The sequence below is a fragment of the Hydra vulgaris genome, chromosome 13, assembly GCF_038396675.1.
Source record: "Hydra vulgaris chromosome 13, alternate assembly HydraT2T_AEP".
NCBI classification, from domain to species: domain Eukaryota; kingdom Metazoa; phylum Cnidaria; class Hydrozoa; order Anthoathecata; family Hydridae; genus Hydra; species Hydra vulgaris.
The window spans coordinates 6,369,810-6,385,000 of record NC_088932.1 but is presented as its reverse complement, the minus strand read 5'-3'; the positions used below and the strand labels follow the sequence as shown (position 1 = coordinate 6,385,000).

At 27.9% G+C, this 15,191-nt stretch overlaps 1 protein-coding gene across 1 annotated transcript in view; it reads left to right on the top strand.

The window, feature by feature from the left end:
- Positions 1-10,084, top strand: part of LOC101237455 (ras GTPase-activating protein 1) — a 76,667-nt gene extending 66,583 nt beyond the window's left edge. The window contains exon 25 of the mRNA XM_065816496.1: positions 9,395-10,084. Within this exon, the coding sequence (XP_065672568.1) occupies positions 9,395-9,496 (102 nt within the window). The 3' untranslated portion in view covers positions 9,497-10,084. The remainder of the gene's footprint in view (positions 1-9,394) is intronic.
- The last annotated feature ends 5,107 nt before the right edge of the window (positions 10,085-15,191 follow it).

Genomic DNA, 15,191 nt, shown 5'->3' with positions numbered 1-15,191 from the left:
CTTTCTTCTCCACCTCATATCCAATCACAATATATCAGTTGTAGCCAGCTTCAAATCATTGTAATTTTTTGTAAAGCATCCTCTTTTGACATGAGTGTACATAATTTTGCTTTATGTTTGATAGTTACTTATATAAGTTTGGAGTTTGCTTTAAATGTGAAAGTTACTTATCTCAAAAACACCCATTGTCTTACCGAAATATTGTATGTCATTGCAATTTGGTTTCAGTATAGAAAACCAGAAATATAATTATGAATTGAATGGTTATAAATCTGAAACAATCAAATTAAGTAATTTGATTGGTACATTTAACTAAGTGTACTGGTATTTGATTAGTACATTTAATTAGATATACTGTTTACAAAAAAACATAAAATGAAAAGAGCATTTTGCAGTAGTTACAAAATGTTTGGCATAAAGCTAACCATTTTGTAATAAGAAAAATGTTTAAAAATAGGAATACAATAGCAATACAGAAATTTTTTCTAGACTCAATGTTAAGTAAGACTTTGGAATATGTATTGTTCTGTTCAAGAACCACCAGTTGCACTACTCCTTAGTTATTTCTGCTAAACTCGAGCTGTTCATGCAATACACTTCTAATTTATGTGAACACCTGGCAATTCTGCTCAAATTCAACAGAGGATCCAATCAGTAACTTGAATCTGAATATAGATCTTTAGAAATCTTTAAACATCTCCAACCTTTTTATTTAAAAAAAAATGGTAAAAAGGTTGGAGATAATACATTGGTTGTCATAGAAAGTCAAGTGGGATTATATCACCTCCAAGATACCATGATAGTAACAGACATTATGGAATTGTAAAGGATAGAGTTATTGTAAGGTATAGAGTTAAGATCAGTAGCATAGAATAAGATCCTAAACAAATGATTTTATTAACTCTATTCTCTTTAAAAACACCATCAAAGACAAAGTCATTGCTCAGAAGCAGCTTATTGCTATAAAAAGCTTGAAAAGCAAAATGTTTGTCAAATTTAAAACATTACGTAGATTTAAAATGTGATACAATTTGTTAAATATGACATATAGAAGTTTGGCAGAAAATTATCATTGCGTAAACTTTTTTTATTTTTTTATCTTATGAAACGATAGCGTTTTGAGTTATTTTCTGTCAATTATAGACATGAAATATGTAGACTTCAGCTGTATTAAAAGGGAGGTTATGATTGTGAAAGTAAGAAAATATTTCATCCATGTTATCCCAGAGATTACAAGAAAACTTATCAGGCATATGAGTATATGAGTACTATCACTTATTTTTTTTTAACATTAGCTGTTCATACATGCTCATAATAAATAAGTATATCATAAGTCATAATAAAGCAAAATTATTTTAAAGTTACACAAATTCTTTATATTAAGGTCTTTTTTTTTTTTTATTAAAAAAAAATTTTAACACTATGGTACTATAATTTTTTAACAATAAAAAAATGTATTTAATAAAATGATTTGAATATTTTATTCATTTGAGACCTGTTTTTGAAAAAAAGATTTTATTGTTAATATTAGAGGGTTTGGGGAGACATTGTTAATGTTATTTGATGCACCACGATTAACATTATTGCTGTAATTATTTTTTTCGTTATAACAATTGTTATTATTTTCTATGCTTATTTTTTATTTAATTTTTAATAATTAAAGTTTTTTAAATATTTAAATTTTATTTATTTAACTTTAAAGTTTAAAAAATACTATTTAAAGTTAATTAATTTTAATATTTTTTTTTATATTTTTATATTTTGTTTTACACTGTCACCTCGGATTTCACTGTAATTTATTGTTATCGTTATAGAAATGTGATTTAATCATAATTAAAATTAGTTTCACTTGCTCAGACAGTAAAATTGTCAATTTTCACATAAAATGTGCAAATTCTGGGATTGCAATCCCGCATTAATTTAGTGCATGCGAGATCCCGCAAAAACCACTGCAGGATTTGCGGGATTTTGAAATTATTGCTTTTAAACAAAAAAAGTAAATTCTTTTAAACAAAAAAGACAAAAAAGATATAAAGTTAATAGTGTTTAATGTATTTGCGAAACAAATCCATTTAAAAATTTACTAGTTATACAATGCACAATGAAGTGTATACTGAGAAACTTCTATACTATATGCAGATACAATGATCCTGAGTCAGGATTACTTGAAATGTTTTATTGACTGTCTGAGAAACGATGTGTTATTTATTAAATAAGTAATAGCAATTTTTCAACATTTTTATTTTTACTTCTAATATATATATATCTTCAGCTATTAAAATAATTTTCTTAGCTATAAATATAAAAAAATCATTCAAAAATAAACAAATATTTAGCAAAACATTAGTCAAACTCGTTGAAATTTTATTTTGTTTATTAATTGATTATGTTGAAATTTTCACTAATGAGTATGTTGAAATTTTTGGTAATGAGTATATTGAAAACGTGAAATTGAAAGCGCGTGTGCATAATAATAAAAAATATACTTTTAAAAACTACTTTTTAAAAGGACTTTAAAAGTTATTTGCATCAAGAATTTAAAACAAAAGTACCAACTAAGCATGTCGCAAATTAAAACTATATGGAATTATTTTAAAAAAAGTGATAAAGAAGAAAATGCGAAGTGCATGTTATGTTAAGCTATTTTAAAAAATAGTCAAAGATCAACTTTAAGGGTTATTAATCCATTTAAAAACTAAACACAGCATCAATTTAAAATCAAACGTTTTACAATAAGATGGAGATTCAACTTCAAAACAGCATGAATCAGTTGAACTAGAGCCTAAAATATAGATCCACTGCAAAGACAAAGAAGTAATTCTATCGAAAAAGGTCAGAACAATTGACACGTTTTTTGTAAAAGAAATTTCTATGGAAAAAATGGTATCGTGCATGGTTGCTAAAGATGGCTTTACATTTAATAGTTTTTGCATATCTTCAGATTGCGGTATTTGTTTTCAAGGAGTGGTTTCCGGCTTTCTACTTCACCTAATACTATAAAATTGATGGTAGTTAAATTCTCAGATTCTGTAAAAGCCAATATAGTGCAAAAATTTATATCACTAATAAAGCAAAATCAAAAGTTTTCAATAACATTTGATGAATGAACATCACAAAATAGTCAGAGATACTTAAACTTAAATGTACATATGGAGACGAAACACTTTAATCTTGGATTGATTCAAATCTATGGATCGTGTAATGCAGAATATTGTGTCAAGTTAGTTGCAGGAAGGCTAAATAGCTTCGATATTGACCTCCAAAAAGACATTATTGCCATGACCACTGATGGAGCTAGTGTGATGGTGAAAGTCGGTAAAAGAATGTCTTGCTATCAACAACTATATTATGCTCATGGAATACAACTTGCAGTTATTGATATCTTAAACATGAAAAACAAGGAGAAGTCGAAGAATCGTTTACTACATATGAAAATTGTGAAGAAGAAGATGAATATGGTAATACTGATGATGATGAAGTTATAAATAAAGAATATGATTTGACAATAATTTTTGGACCAACCGTCTGCTGAATTGGTTAGCAATTACAAAGATCTTATGAAAAAAGTGAGAAAGGTTGTGAAAATATTTAAAAACTCTCCTGTCAAAAATGATACATATTTACAGAAGTATATCCTACAATAACTTGGGAAAAAGCTTAAGTTGTTTCTTGATTGTAAAACTAGGTGGAAGAGTATTTTTGATATGTTAGAAAGATTTCATAGACTTAAAGTGTGTATTGAAAAAGCCTTAATTGATGTTGGGTCAGAAATTCTTTTCACCCAAGAAGAATGGTCCCAAATTAATGACTTAATTATTTGCCTGGCACCACTAAAACTTGGTCTCAAACTATTATGTTTCTTGTCACTGCAGAACCAACTTTTCAATTTATATTAGATAAATTACAAAAGCAATCATCACTTTTGAGCATAGATTTAGCCGCGGCACTTCGTGAGAAGTTTACACAATGTCGTAATAAGAATTTAAATGGACTACTAGTTTACTTACAAAATCCTAAAAAATATGAACAAGAAATTTAAAAAAATGAAAATACTTTTTCAATGTCAAAAAGAACCGTTATGCATCAAGAAATAAAAAAAATATTGATAAGAGTTTATATAATTGAAAGAAATGAAGACAAAGAAAATGAACTCGAAGAAAAAGAAGCTGTAGATTCTATTAACAATTCCCAAGTATTTACTCCTACAATTCTATCACTGGAAAAAGAATTGGAAAATCAAATACAGAAAGACAAGAAAAGCTGGACAGAAAATGTAAAGGAGATACCAAATTTAGATTCTTTAGACTTTGATAAATTATTGAAGCAGGAAATGTCTGCCTATGAAAGTAACAGAGTAAGAGTCAAGTTTCTAGATATAGCACATAGTTACTTGATGACAGGGTTGTTTTGATTTAAATCGATTGATTTAAATCGATTTAAATCATGATTTAAATCAGACGAATAAAAATCATGATTTAAATTGAGTTTTTTGATTTTAATTATTTTTAATGATTATTTGTTGATTAATCAATTTATAGTAAATTGTGCTAGCTAAATATAACTAATGCATAAGCTACTATTAGTTATAATAGTCAGATGATGCATTATAAAATATATATTAGTCATATAAATCATTAAATTTTTAAATTTAATGTAAGATTTTTATACCGTCTAAGTAAATTTTTTTTTTCATGTTTTAACTTATTGACTAATTACATTAATTTCTGTTTTTGTTACTATTTATATAATAGATATAAATATATTCCTTTTATATAAGAGTATAATCAATTTTTTTTTTAATTACAGTATTCATTTATAAGTGGTTGTTATTTTTTAGTTGAAAATAAAAATAATATAACTAGAAACAAAAATGTCTCGTGCCGGTAGAAAAGAAGATGCAGTTTGGACATAGTTTAAAGAAATACCTGCAAAATTTTGGAAAAAGGGTAGTAAAGCTTAATATAAAAGCTGGGGTGTACAAATGCAAAGTTTGATTGCTCGAATGAGAAACCACAAAAGTGCTGGTAAATGTAATTTTCTGAAAGATGTTCAAGATGACAAAAGCATTTATATTTGTCAGAAAAACTTTAGAAAATATCAACCAGGCAACTGAAGAACCACAAACTAATCAATGTTCTGTTAAGAAAACTGAATCTAGTCAATCTGCTGTAGATAAAACAAGTTTTTTGTGTTAAAATAAAAAAGCAGAGACAAAACCAAGCAGTGGCAAGACAGTGACAACTAAATTGAATTCATACCTTATTAAAACCACTAAATCTGAAAAAGAAGCTATTGATGAGCAGGTAGCAAAAATAATTTATGCTACTAACTCGCCTTTCAGAATGGTTGACCATCCAAAATTGATCAAGATGATCCATTTTTTACGCCCAGGATATAAATAATAGAATCAATATTAGTAGAAAACTTCTAGATACTGTTCACCAGAACAGTTTAACTAGCTGTTCAGGTTTGCTATGTGATCAGTCTGTGACCATGAGTATTGATGGGTGGAGCAATGTTCATAATGAACCAATAGTTTGTGCAACAGTAACAACAATAAATTCAGATATCTATCTTACAGATACAATTGATACTTCCGACCATTCACATACTTCTGACTATTTGGTTGATAATTCTTATTAATTCATTAACAAATGCGAAAAACAATTTGATTGTAAAGTTTGCAGTGTAGTAACTGATAGCACAGCAAATGTGTCAAAAATGAAACAATAATTAGAAACTCGAGATGATGTTATGTGAATGTTCAGCTCATATTCTCAATCTATTGGCCCAAGATTTGGGAATTCCAAACATCAAGAAGCAGATTATTTAAGTTGTTAAGCATTTTAGAAACAACCATTTTGCTGCTGCTACATAGAAAGCAAAAGAGGGGCTATGACTTATAATACCCCAAGATGCCAGATGGAACACATTGGCTGATTGTCTTGAATCCTATCTAAAACACTGGCCAATTCTGTTAACAATTTATGAAGAAAACAGGACAATAATTTATAAGAATATTAAAAATATTATAAATAACCTTGGTGTAAAGTAAAGTGCAGAAGAACTGTTACAAATTCTTAAACCAATTGCTGTTGCATTAGACTTGATGCAGCAGGACACTAGTACTATTGGTGACAGTCTAGTGATATGGAAAAATCTTCAGAGGGAATTAAGTCCAAAGATTAGCCAAAATGCTAAGGAGAATTTATCCAAAAGAATACGACAGACAATGATTTTTTTAGGATTAACAATATTAGCCATTTCTTGGCTAATATTGTTAATCCTAAAAACAGAGGTAAAGAATTAACTGATAAAGAAATAGAGATTGGAATGAACTTTGCAGCATCAAAGAATCCAGATTTTCTTCCACTTTTGGTTAAATTTAAAGCAGAAGCAGCACTATTTCAAAAGTTTATGTTCCATGACAACATTGTTCAAACTATTAAGCCATGCGATTGGTGGAAATCTCATAATGATTGTGTGAATTAGGAATTTCTGAAAGTTCTTGAACTTACTGCAGTTGCTTCAGGAGTTGAAAAGTTGAAAGTAGGAGTTGAAAGAATATTTTCATCATTTGGTCTTGTGCATTCAAACATTAGAAATAGACTCGGAATTGTGAAAGCAGGCAAATTGGTTTTCCTATTCAAACTATTCAATCAAAAAGCATTAGAATCAATGAGTTTAATTGATTGATTGTTTGAAAATTTGTAAATAATCAACATTAAAAAAATTTTTTTCAATGTTTTAAATTAATTTAGTTATGATTACATTTTATTTTTAAAAAATATTTTATTAAAAGTTTATTTTTCCAAAATGTAATTTAAATCAAAAAAATCCAATTTAAATCAAAAAAATCTGATTTAAATCAAAAAAATCGTGATTTTTATCAACCCTGCTTGATGACCATACCACCAACAAACGTAAAGGCCAAGCGAGCTTTTTCAGCTGCTGGTTATATATGCAGTCCTTTGAGGAGTAGATTTAGTGATGATACTTTAAGTAGGGTCTGTTTCTTAAAAACGCATTTCTTACAACAATTTTCTCATATTTGTTATTTTAAAAAATAAATAAAGCTAATAAACATTCTATGTAAAGCTAAAAGATATTCTACATATTTTTGCTTATATTTTTGTTCATTAAATGTTAAGAATTATATTGATTTACAAATGAATTGTGTTTTTTGGCTTTATTTACCTCATCTTATCAATTTAATAAGTTGCATATATTTTTTTGAAATACTTAAAAGAAAAATACAATTGTCATTTTGCTTTTTGTAATGTGCATAAGAAATCTATCAATCCCACGCTGGACTCGCGGGATTCGCACAGAAATTAAAAAATTCCACGCGGATCCAGCGGGATTGCAATCCCTAGTGCAAATGAGTGAGCAAAATTAAATTGTTTTCAAAATTTTACATAGAAGAACTCTTTAGTCTGCTGGAAAATCATTTAAACTGGACTTCAAATTCGTTTAAAAAAATAATGTTGCAAATTTAGTATACTAGACAACATATTGTACTATTTCAATGTCAAAGATATCAACCAGTGCTTTTTGTTGATGAAAATTGACTGGATGTTACTCAGCCTTAATATAATAATATTCGTCAAATAAAAATAACAAAAATATTATTGAAATAGTTTCTTACGGTTTGGTTTGTGTAGTGTGTTGGGTTAAAAAAAATGCCGGATCTAAGTTCAGAAGTCACCACCCGAATACAAGTTATTATCAAACTCAACATTAATGATGGTTATGGTAAAAATATTATGGCTTTTCCTAATGTCATGTGTGGTATTTGTTGTGAATGTGTTAAAAAAAAAAAAGAATCTGAAAATAAATTTAAGAATAGTGAAGTTCAAAAAGTTGTTATTATAGCAATTGTTGAAGATATTTCTTGAAAAATTTGAAAACCTTAGATTAGTGCTAGAGGAACATAATCTTAAAGGTGTAAACTATTTTATTGTTTTTGATTTTAAATGTGCAAACGTATTATTTGGTCTTTCATTGCACACAGGTAAAAAAGCTTGCTTGTAGCATAGTGGCAAATTTGTGCTTGATATAGAAACTCTTAGGACTATGGGCAATTTCGATTCCTGTAATGGAGCATATATTAAAAGTTCCATCAGATTATTCATGAAAGAGTTTGATAATATTGTAAAAAAATGCTTAGTTTAACTTGACAATGATAAAAATACTTTGCTAAAAAATTAAGTTCCTCCGCCTAAGCTAAATCTTCTATTAGGAGCATATAATAGCGCGAGTTAGATGAGATAATAATGGGGTAATAATGCAAATAAAATTTAAAATTGATTGATAAAGTTCAATTTAAATGCAATTTAATGCACCTTACCAACTTCCTGTAGTCCAAAGCTTAAGAAGTTTTAAATTTCTAAAAGAAGCTTGTTTTAGAAGAAATCTCGATTCTGACTCACAACACAAAATATCATTGTTTAGAGATGCTTTTCTATGTCTACAAGAAACAGATACTTCAATCGGAAAGAGACTAACAGTATCATGGAAAATCTACATTATATGTTGCCATATTTTTTCTTTTATAATGCATGCAGGGTGGGGCTTGTAAAAGTATGCAGAACTGTCTGGTAAGGCGGCTCATGCAAAGTTTAAGCCTACATGACAACAATATAAACCTAGTAGAGATCATAAAGATTTTGGAGATATAACATATATAATAGGATATAACATATATAACAAGAGATATAACATTTATAACAAGATTATGGAAATAGATATAACATATATAACAAAGATATGGAGATGTTCTTGATTTTGGAGTAAAGATTATATTACTTAGTGTTATATAAATTTATACTTGATAAAAATTTTCAATTTCATTGAATAGCTTTTTTATATAGGTTTTCAGGAAAACTTTTTTTACTGATGTAAACTAAATCAAAATTAATCTATAAATTTCAAATGCCTTTGTAAAGTTAACAACCCCCTTCTTTTTTTTTTATTAAGGGGGTGGGGTTCAGAGTTTCATTTTCTTTTAACACTTAGCAAGTGAAACTAATTTTAAATATAATTAAATCGTGTTAGTATAATAAAAACAATGTTTTATCAGTAAAAAAGTTCAAGGTGACACTCTATTAAACGTAATATTAATTAATAGGCGTAGTTCCTTTGCGTTTTGTTTGTTCGTGTGATTTTGTGGTGTAATTCTATTGGCTAGTTTTTAATTATATGAATGATTGTAATTGTATGAGTGTAAACTGCAAATTTTATGAGTATCTCTGGGAATCATCTCTCGGGTGGCTTCCAGACGGGTATGGCTACAGAGTAAAATTTTACTAAAAATTATCAAAATTTTGCTGATGTTTTCGTTACACTTGTTATAAATGTTCATGAAAAGTTTTTAATTTAAAAGTTTTTTTAGGCTAATATAAAGATTTTACTGGCGATCGTAGAAGGTGTTAAACGAAAAAAAGAACAATATATGAAAGAATCGAAAATAATTTGTGATGAATTTGCAGTTTAGGAATACTTTTTCAAATTGCATATTTTCAAATTATTTTTACAAATGGTGCTGTTGATGGTATTTATGGTGTTAGATATTTTTCAATGTTATCGGGTGTTTTTACGGTTATCTATCAACTTTATAATTAGTATATAACTCTAAATACTTTAGAAAGAAACTTAAATTAATTATATGTTTTAAAAAACTGGGCGTACTAAAATAAATAAAAGTACTCGTCCTACGATTTGCCATTCAATTAGCATTTTTTTAATGTCTAACTTTTGGTTGTAACGTATAACGGAATATATATAACCAAATATTATGTAGTATATTACTGAAAATATAACCTAGTATATTACATAGAATATGACCTAGTATATATCAAAGATTATTAAGCTGTATTTATTAGATTGGGCTTATGTTTTATAGGTTTTGTGTGCATTTTTATATATTCATTTTTTTTTACTTTTGCGTTTTTAAATTATTTTTTTAATAAGTATGTGAATATAAATTATTACTTTTAGAAATTCTATATTTTCTACTGAGACTGTCATCAAATTGTATTTCGGAATTTATAGAAATGCGAAATATTTTTGAACTTAATGTTAATTTTATTTCTTTTTTATGATTTTATGAGCTATTTTCTGTAAGAACCAAACAAATTCATGAAATTGTGGAAGTGACCCCTCAAAATTGCTTGAATTTTTTATATAATGATCGGAGTAAAGAAAAAAACTTTTTGGGGAAAAAAATGATTCTGTCACTCAGAATTCAGGTCCAAAATTTAGAAATTTTGCTTTTGCCACCTTTAAATTTATTTTCTTGGTAAGGTAAAAAATTGTACACAACTTTTGTAGTTAATATCAGACGTAACCCAAAACCTCTCTAAAAAGCAAAAAAAATTGAGTAAAATTGTGTTTGGCTAATTGCCATTGCTGAAAAGTGCAAAACATTTATTTATGTCAGTTTTTATTTAGAATTTTAATTTTTAATGGAAATTATTTCTTACGATGAAGAGTTGTATACATCTTCTTTGCAGTGATTTGTAACCATATTAGGTATTGAGTCTAAAATTGAAAGAAAGTCATGTGATGTTAAAGGTCTCTCCGTATATTAAGGCTTAAAATTGAAAAAAATGTTAGAGTTTTCTTCTACAACGACCCATTACGGAGAGGCCCTAAGTTTTGTCAAAATATAAACATGCCGAAGTCTCAATGCAACAGCTCCTTACTTCATTAAAAAAAACTGATGTGATTTTGTTACTTGCATGATGTAACTTGAATTAAAAATTGAGTAGCATTATTGCTCATTAAAGTGTAATCCAATCAGTTAAATGTATTTCCATTTAAAATTAGTGTCATTTACAAACATATAGTACCCCGTATCGCACATTTTACTCTTCCGCAGTTTTTCAATGAATAATAGTACGACTGCTTTATAGACTTTTTCAAAAAATGAAAAATCGCAACAAGTTATAATTAGAAAATCTACTAAATATACTACCAAATACTACATCTACTAAATAGATAATCTTTTCAGTTTGGTAGTTTATCTCCTCGGAAAAACTGGCTGGCAAAAAGTATTCTTCATCTGCTCACAAATATTCATATTATTAACTTTGATTCCTGTTGTAATAAAAGTATTAACACAACTTTTTAAATAATACAATTTAGAATTAATGATTTGTATAATTTTTTCTTACCTTCAGTAAACTTTTATAGTTTATTATTTTTTTCTAATTATGATATTCTTTTACGTTTTGTTTAAACTGCTTGTATGCTTTTTATTTTAGACCTCTATTTTGTGAAAAAACAAAAATTTAAAAGCTAATATGCTATGAATAATATTACCTTTACAATACATCCAACATCACTTTGAACCGTTGGAATTGTTATATTATTATATAAGCCTAAGAATTTAACTGCTTAAAATTTTGTAACTGAATCTCTTTTTATTTCAATTTGACCGATAAAGATTTAAGATAACTTTGATGGCATAAACCGATTTTTTGTAAGCAAATGGAATAAGATCTATTTTGTTTTATTAGTGTTTAAGGTTAACTTTTTACACATGAACCAATTCAATACGTGTTTGAGCCTTTCGTTCATTGTTTTAAAGAGTTCAGAAATTATTTAAAACTATTTGAGGCTTTATTCAAATTGTTTATATAAATTAGAAAAAGGAAAGCTTCAAGAATTAAACTATGTGGGACTTTGCAGTTTATATCTAGAAAAAAGGTTTGATATCTGTCATTAGTAGAAATAAATTGTTATATAAATTTTCAAATCATTTTAAAACTTTTTTACTTATTGATTTTGGGATTTCAAGTACAAATAAAAGAGAAATTGCATATTCAGTTGAGATTTTTTAAAAAAAAATCAAACTGGTTGATGTATAGCAACTTATTATAATGAAAATACTTGCACACTCTGTTGAATAAAGTTATTTTTAGAATTTTAAAAATGTAGAAAAAAGGTGAAGCAGTAGTTACTAATACAAGAGACCCTAACCCTAACCCTTCCACACTGGTCCAAATGGTGAACAAAATGAAAAAAATCTATTGTTCGGGACTAAAAATATTTAATGATTTTTTGAAACTAGAATGATATTTGAATTAAATGCAAAAGACTAGAGGTCATTATCATGCCCGGTTAAGAAATGACAACCTTTCAAAGTTTTAAAAAGCACGTAAAAAAAGTTCATACCGCAGAGTTAGATTTTTCACATTTTTTAATTTGAAATATATGCACTAGATTTCCAGTCAAAAATAAAAAAATCTATTATTTGCTAAAAAATTGAAATAAAAAAATAAAATAATATTTTTAATTTTTTTTTAACATTTTAAATAAAAAGCTTCCCTTTCTTTTCATAAAATTGAACGGAAAAGTTCGTTTCCGCAAATAAAAATCCCTTAAATTTTGCATACTTTCTCAAATATCTCAAAAACCGGATATTTGGTAATACTAAACCATATATTATTTGGAAACTACATATTATTGCCTTTAAGTTGTATGCCACATATATTTACCAATCACCCGGTTTTTGAGTAATTTGTGGTTATAAAAACTATGTTTTATTGTTTCTTAAAGCATATTGCACTAGATATTTTATGTAAATTTCTAAAAGACAAAATACAAGGAAACGCTTAAGTTTTATTTTTTCATTTTACATAAACAAAATATTAATGCCCTATCTGATCTAGATATGCCCTACCTCAGCACACGATTTGCATTGTATTTGTCCTTTGTTCCGTTGCTCCGTAACTAAAGGATCAGAACCCACCCAGAGTCTTTTAAAATAACCTTCCAAGTTCGGCAACTGATTTATATTCTTGATAATTTTTCTTTAAATATTCTCAGTTGTTTGTTGTTGGCCCCCATGCCTTCCTTACTCCATGATTTAAGTTCTGTATCGTTATTTAACTCAATTAGCTCCAAGTATATCTAAATAACTTATAAATGTGAAACTATCCCCGGGCATTTCTTGCCGAAGAAGAATGTTTGTCTCCTTACATATGTCTCTATATATTTTTTATATTAATTTTCTGACAAGATGACATAGCACGAATAATTTTAGACAACAAGAGACCATACCGCTCTGCTAATATTCTGTTATGTTTATTTGAAATATAATCAGTAATCAGTTTTCTTTTTTTGTCATGGTAAAGAAGGTAGTACTACATTGCCAGTTGTAGTACTACCCCATTGATCTGATAAATCTGCAAAATTCCACTTGATTCCTGTTCTTTTACCAACTAACTCTTGTATATATTTTTTTTCTATTTCAAGGAAGTGGGTAGTACTGGCTGTCTTAGACTCTGTCCATGCGTGGACTCCTGCAGCCATATGAATCACCACTTTCATGAAGTGGTCAAATCCACGGAGTAATGCATGGAGTACTTGTACAGATCTTACATTAGATCCAGCTAATGAAATTGCCGTTTGCCCATGGCAAACATCATAATCCTTTGGCTTTTTTTGTTAAGGAACCATCTTCATGAACTAGGTCCAAAAGTATCTGCTTCATGGCATCAATGCCTCTATTTATAATGAATCCCTGTTCAACTCTACATATATCTTCATACTGTTTCTTGAATAAATCACAAAGATCACAGTAGGTACCTCCAAGACTCTGATATATATTTGATGCTTTGTCTGTCAAGACTGTTTGCAACAATGTTTACTTTAATACTCAAATATTGTCCATTGAAGACAATAATGAAACCTTCCTCTTTTATTGTTTTGATTTCCGCGTTAAAATTGGTTAAAGACTGTTCATTCTCATGTGGTTCTTTTCCTATTTGGAGCATCAGAGGCCTCTGTGAAAAATCTTAGTTAGGGGATATTTGTTCCCATGTTAACTTATTTCCATCAGTATTAGAGTTTAAAAGTTTCAGAGGGCAAAACATTGCCATCATTATACTATTGGTGTTTACATTGTGTTGCTGATTATACATTTTATGTCCTCCACTGCCATCATAACCAAATTTGATTTCAAGAACTAAATTTGTTTGTTCATTTGTGATATGAACATTTTCAAGCTTAAGAATTTGGGATACTGTGATTTTGATAGACTCTGTAAAGGTAGAGTAAACTCCAATATATAATTCAGGCAGGGGAATGGTTCAGGTAGGGGAAGAGTAATAGAATATTTGAAGTCTTGAACTTCTTTCCAGCTTGGGTAAACATCAATATTGTTAGCTCTCAACATTTTCCTCAGTTTTCTGTATGTTGATCGACCCAGCAGTGAATCACAGCAAATCGAAACAGCTGTCACAGTTGTTATTTGGGTAGTTTTGACCAGCTAGAGGATGAACATCTAGATAATAAGAAATCACAAACCTCTTTCACATCAATATTCTTGATTTCAGCAAATTTGTTTACATTTTTACAGAGTTCTTCTGTTCTCCGAATTTTTGACTTTCAAGAAATACGATCCCATTTTTTTCTCTTTCTTTGCGTATCATTTTCTGAATTGCAGTCATCTTCTTGGTTTATTATATCTTCATTAAATGACTGCAAAATCTATATATGAAATTAAAACATTAAACTTTTTAATTAATATCATTATTAATAAGAAGTTTTATAAATTATATTCACGTAAAAAATTAGGTTTTCTTTATAAATGGTGTAATATCTGCTCTAATTGAAAAATATTCTATCATAATTATGTCATTTTATTATTTAATTTACATATATGTTTTTGTTTACCTCCATTTTTTCCAGCTTTACTAGAGCTTCTTTGTCAATCATGATACGTTTTGCAATAAACAGCAAATATTATATATATATATATATATATATATATATATATATATATATATATATATATATATATATATATATATATATGTATATATATTTTTATATATTTTAATCATATACTTAAAATTTTTCAGTTACAAAAAGTTGTTTTGGCATGATCTAAAACCTTCTTAAAGTAAAGATATCTTTTATATCTTTTAGCAGATATCTTTTAGCAGTTTATTTAATCTGCTGAATATTTAGAATACTATTGTAAAGATGTGTTTGACAAAACATTGTCACTTGGTTGGAAGTTCCATATTATTAAATGCCATCTTGTAGATTTTCTCAATAGGAAAAGTGGAATTTCTTCAACAGGAAAAATCTTAGTGGAATGTAACCATTCTGAAAAATACAGTTGAAAAAGTTTTTATTTGCGTCATACTCAAGAAAGTTGAGGTTAAAATTGCCCA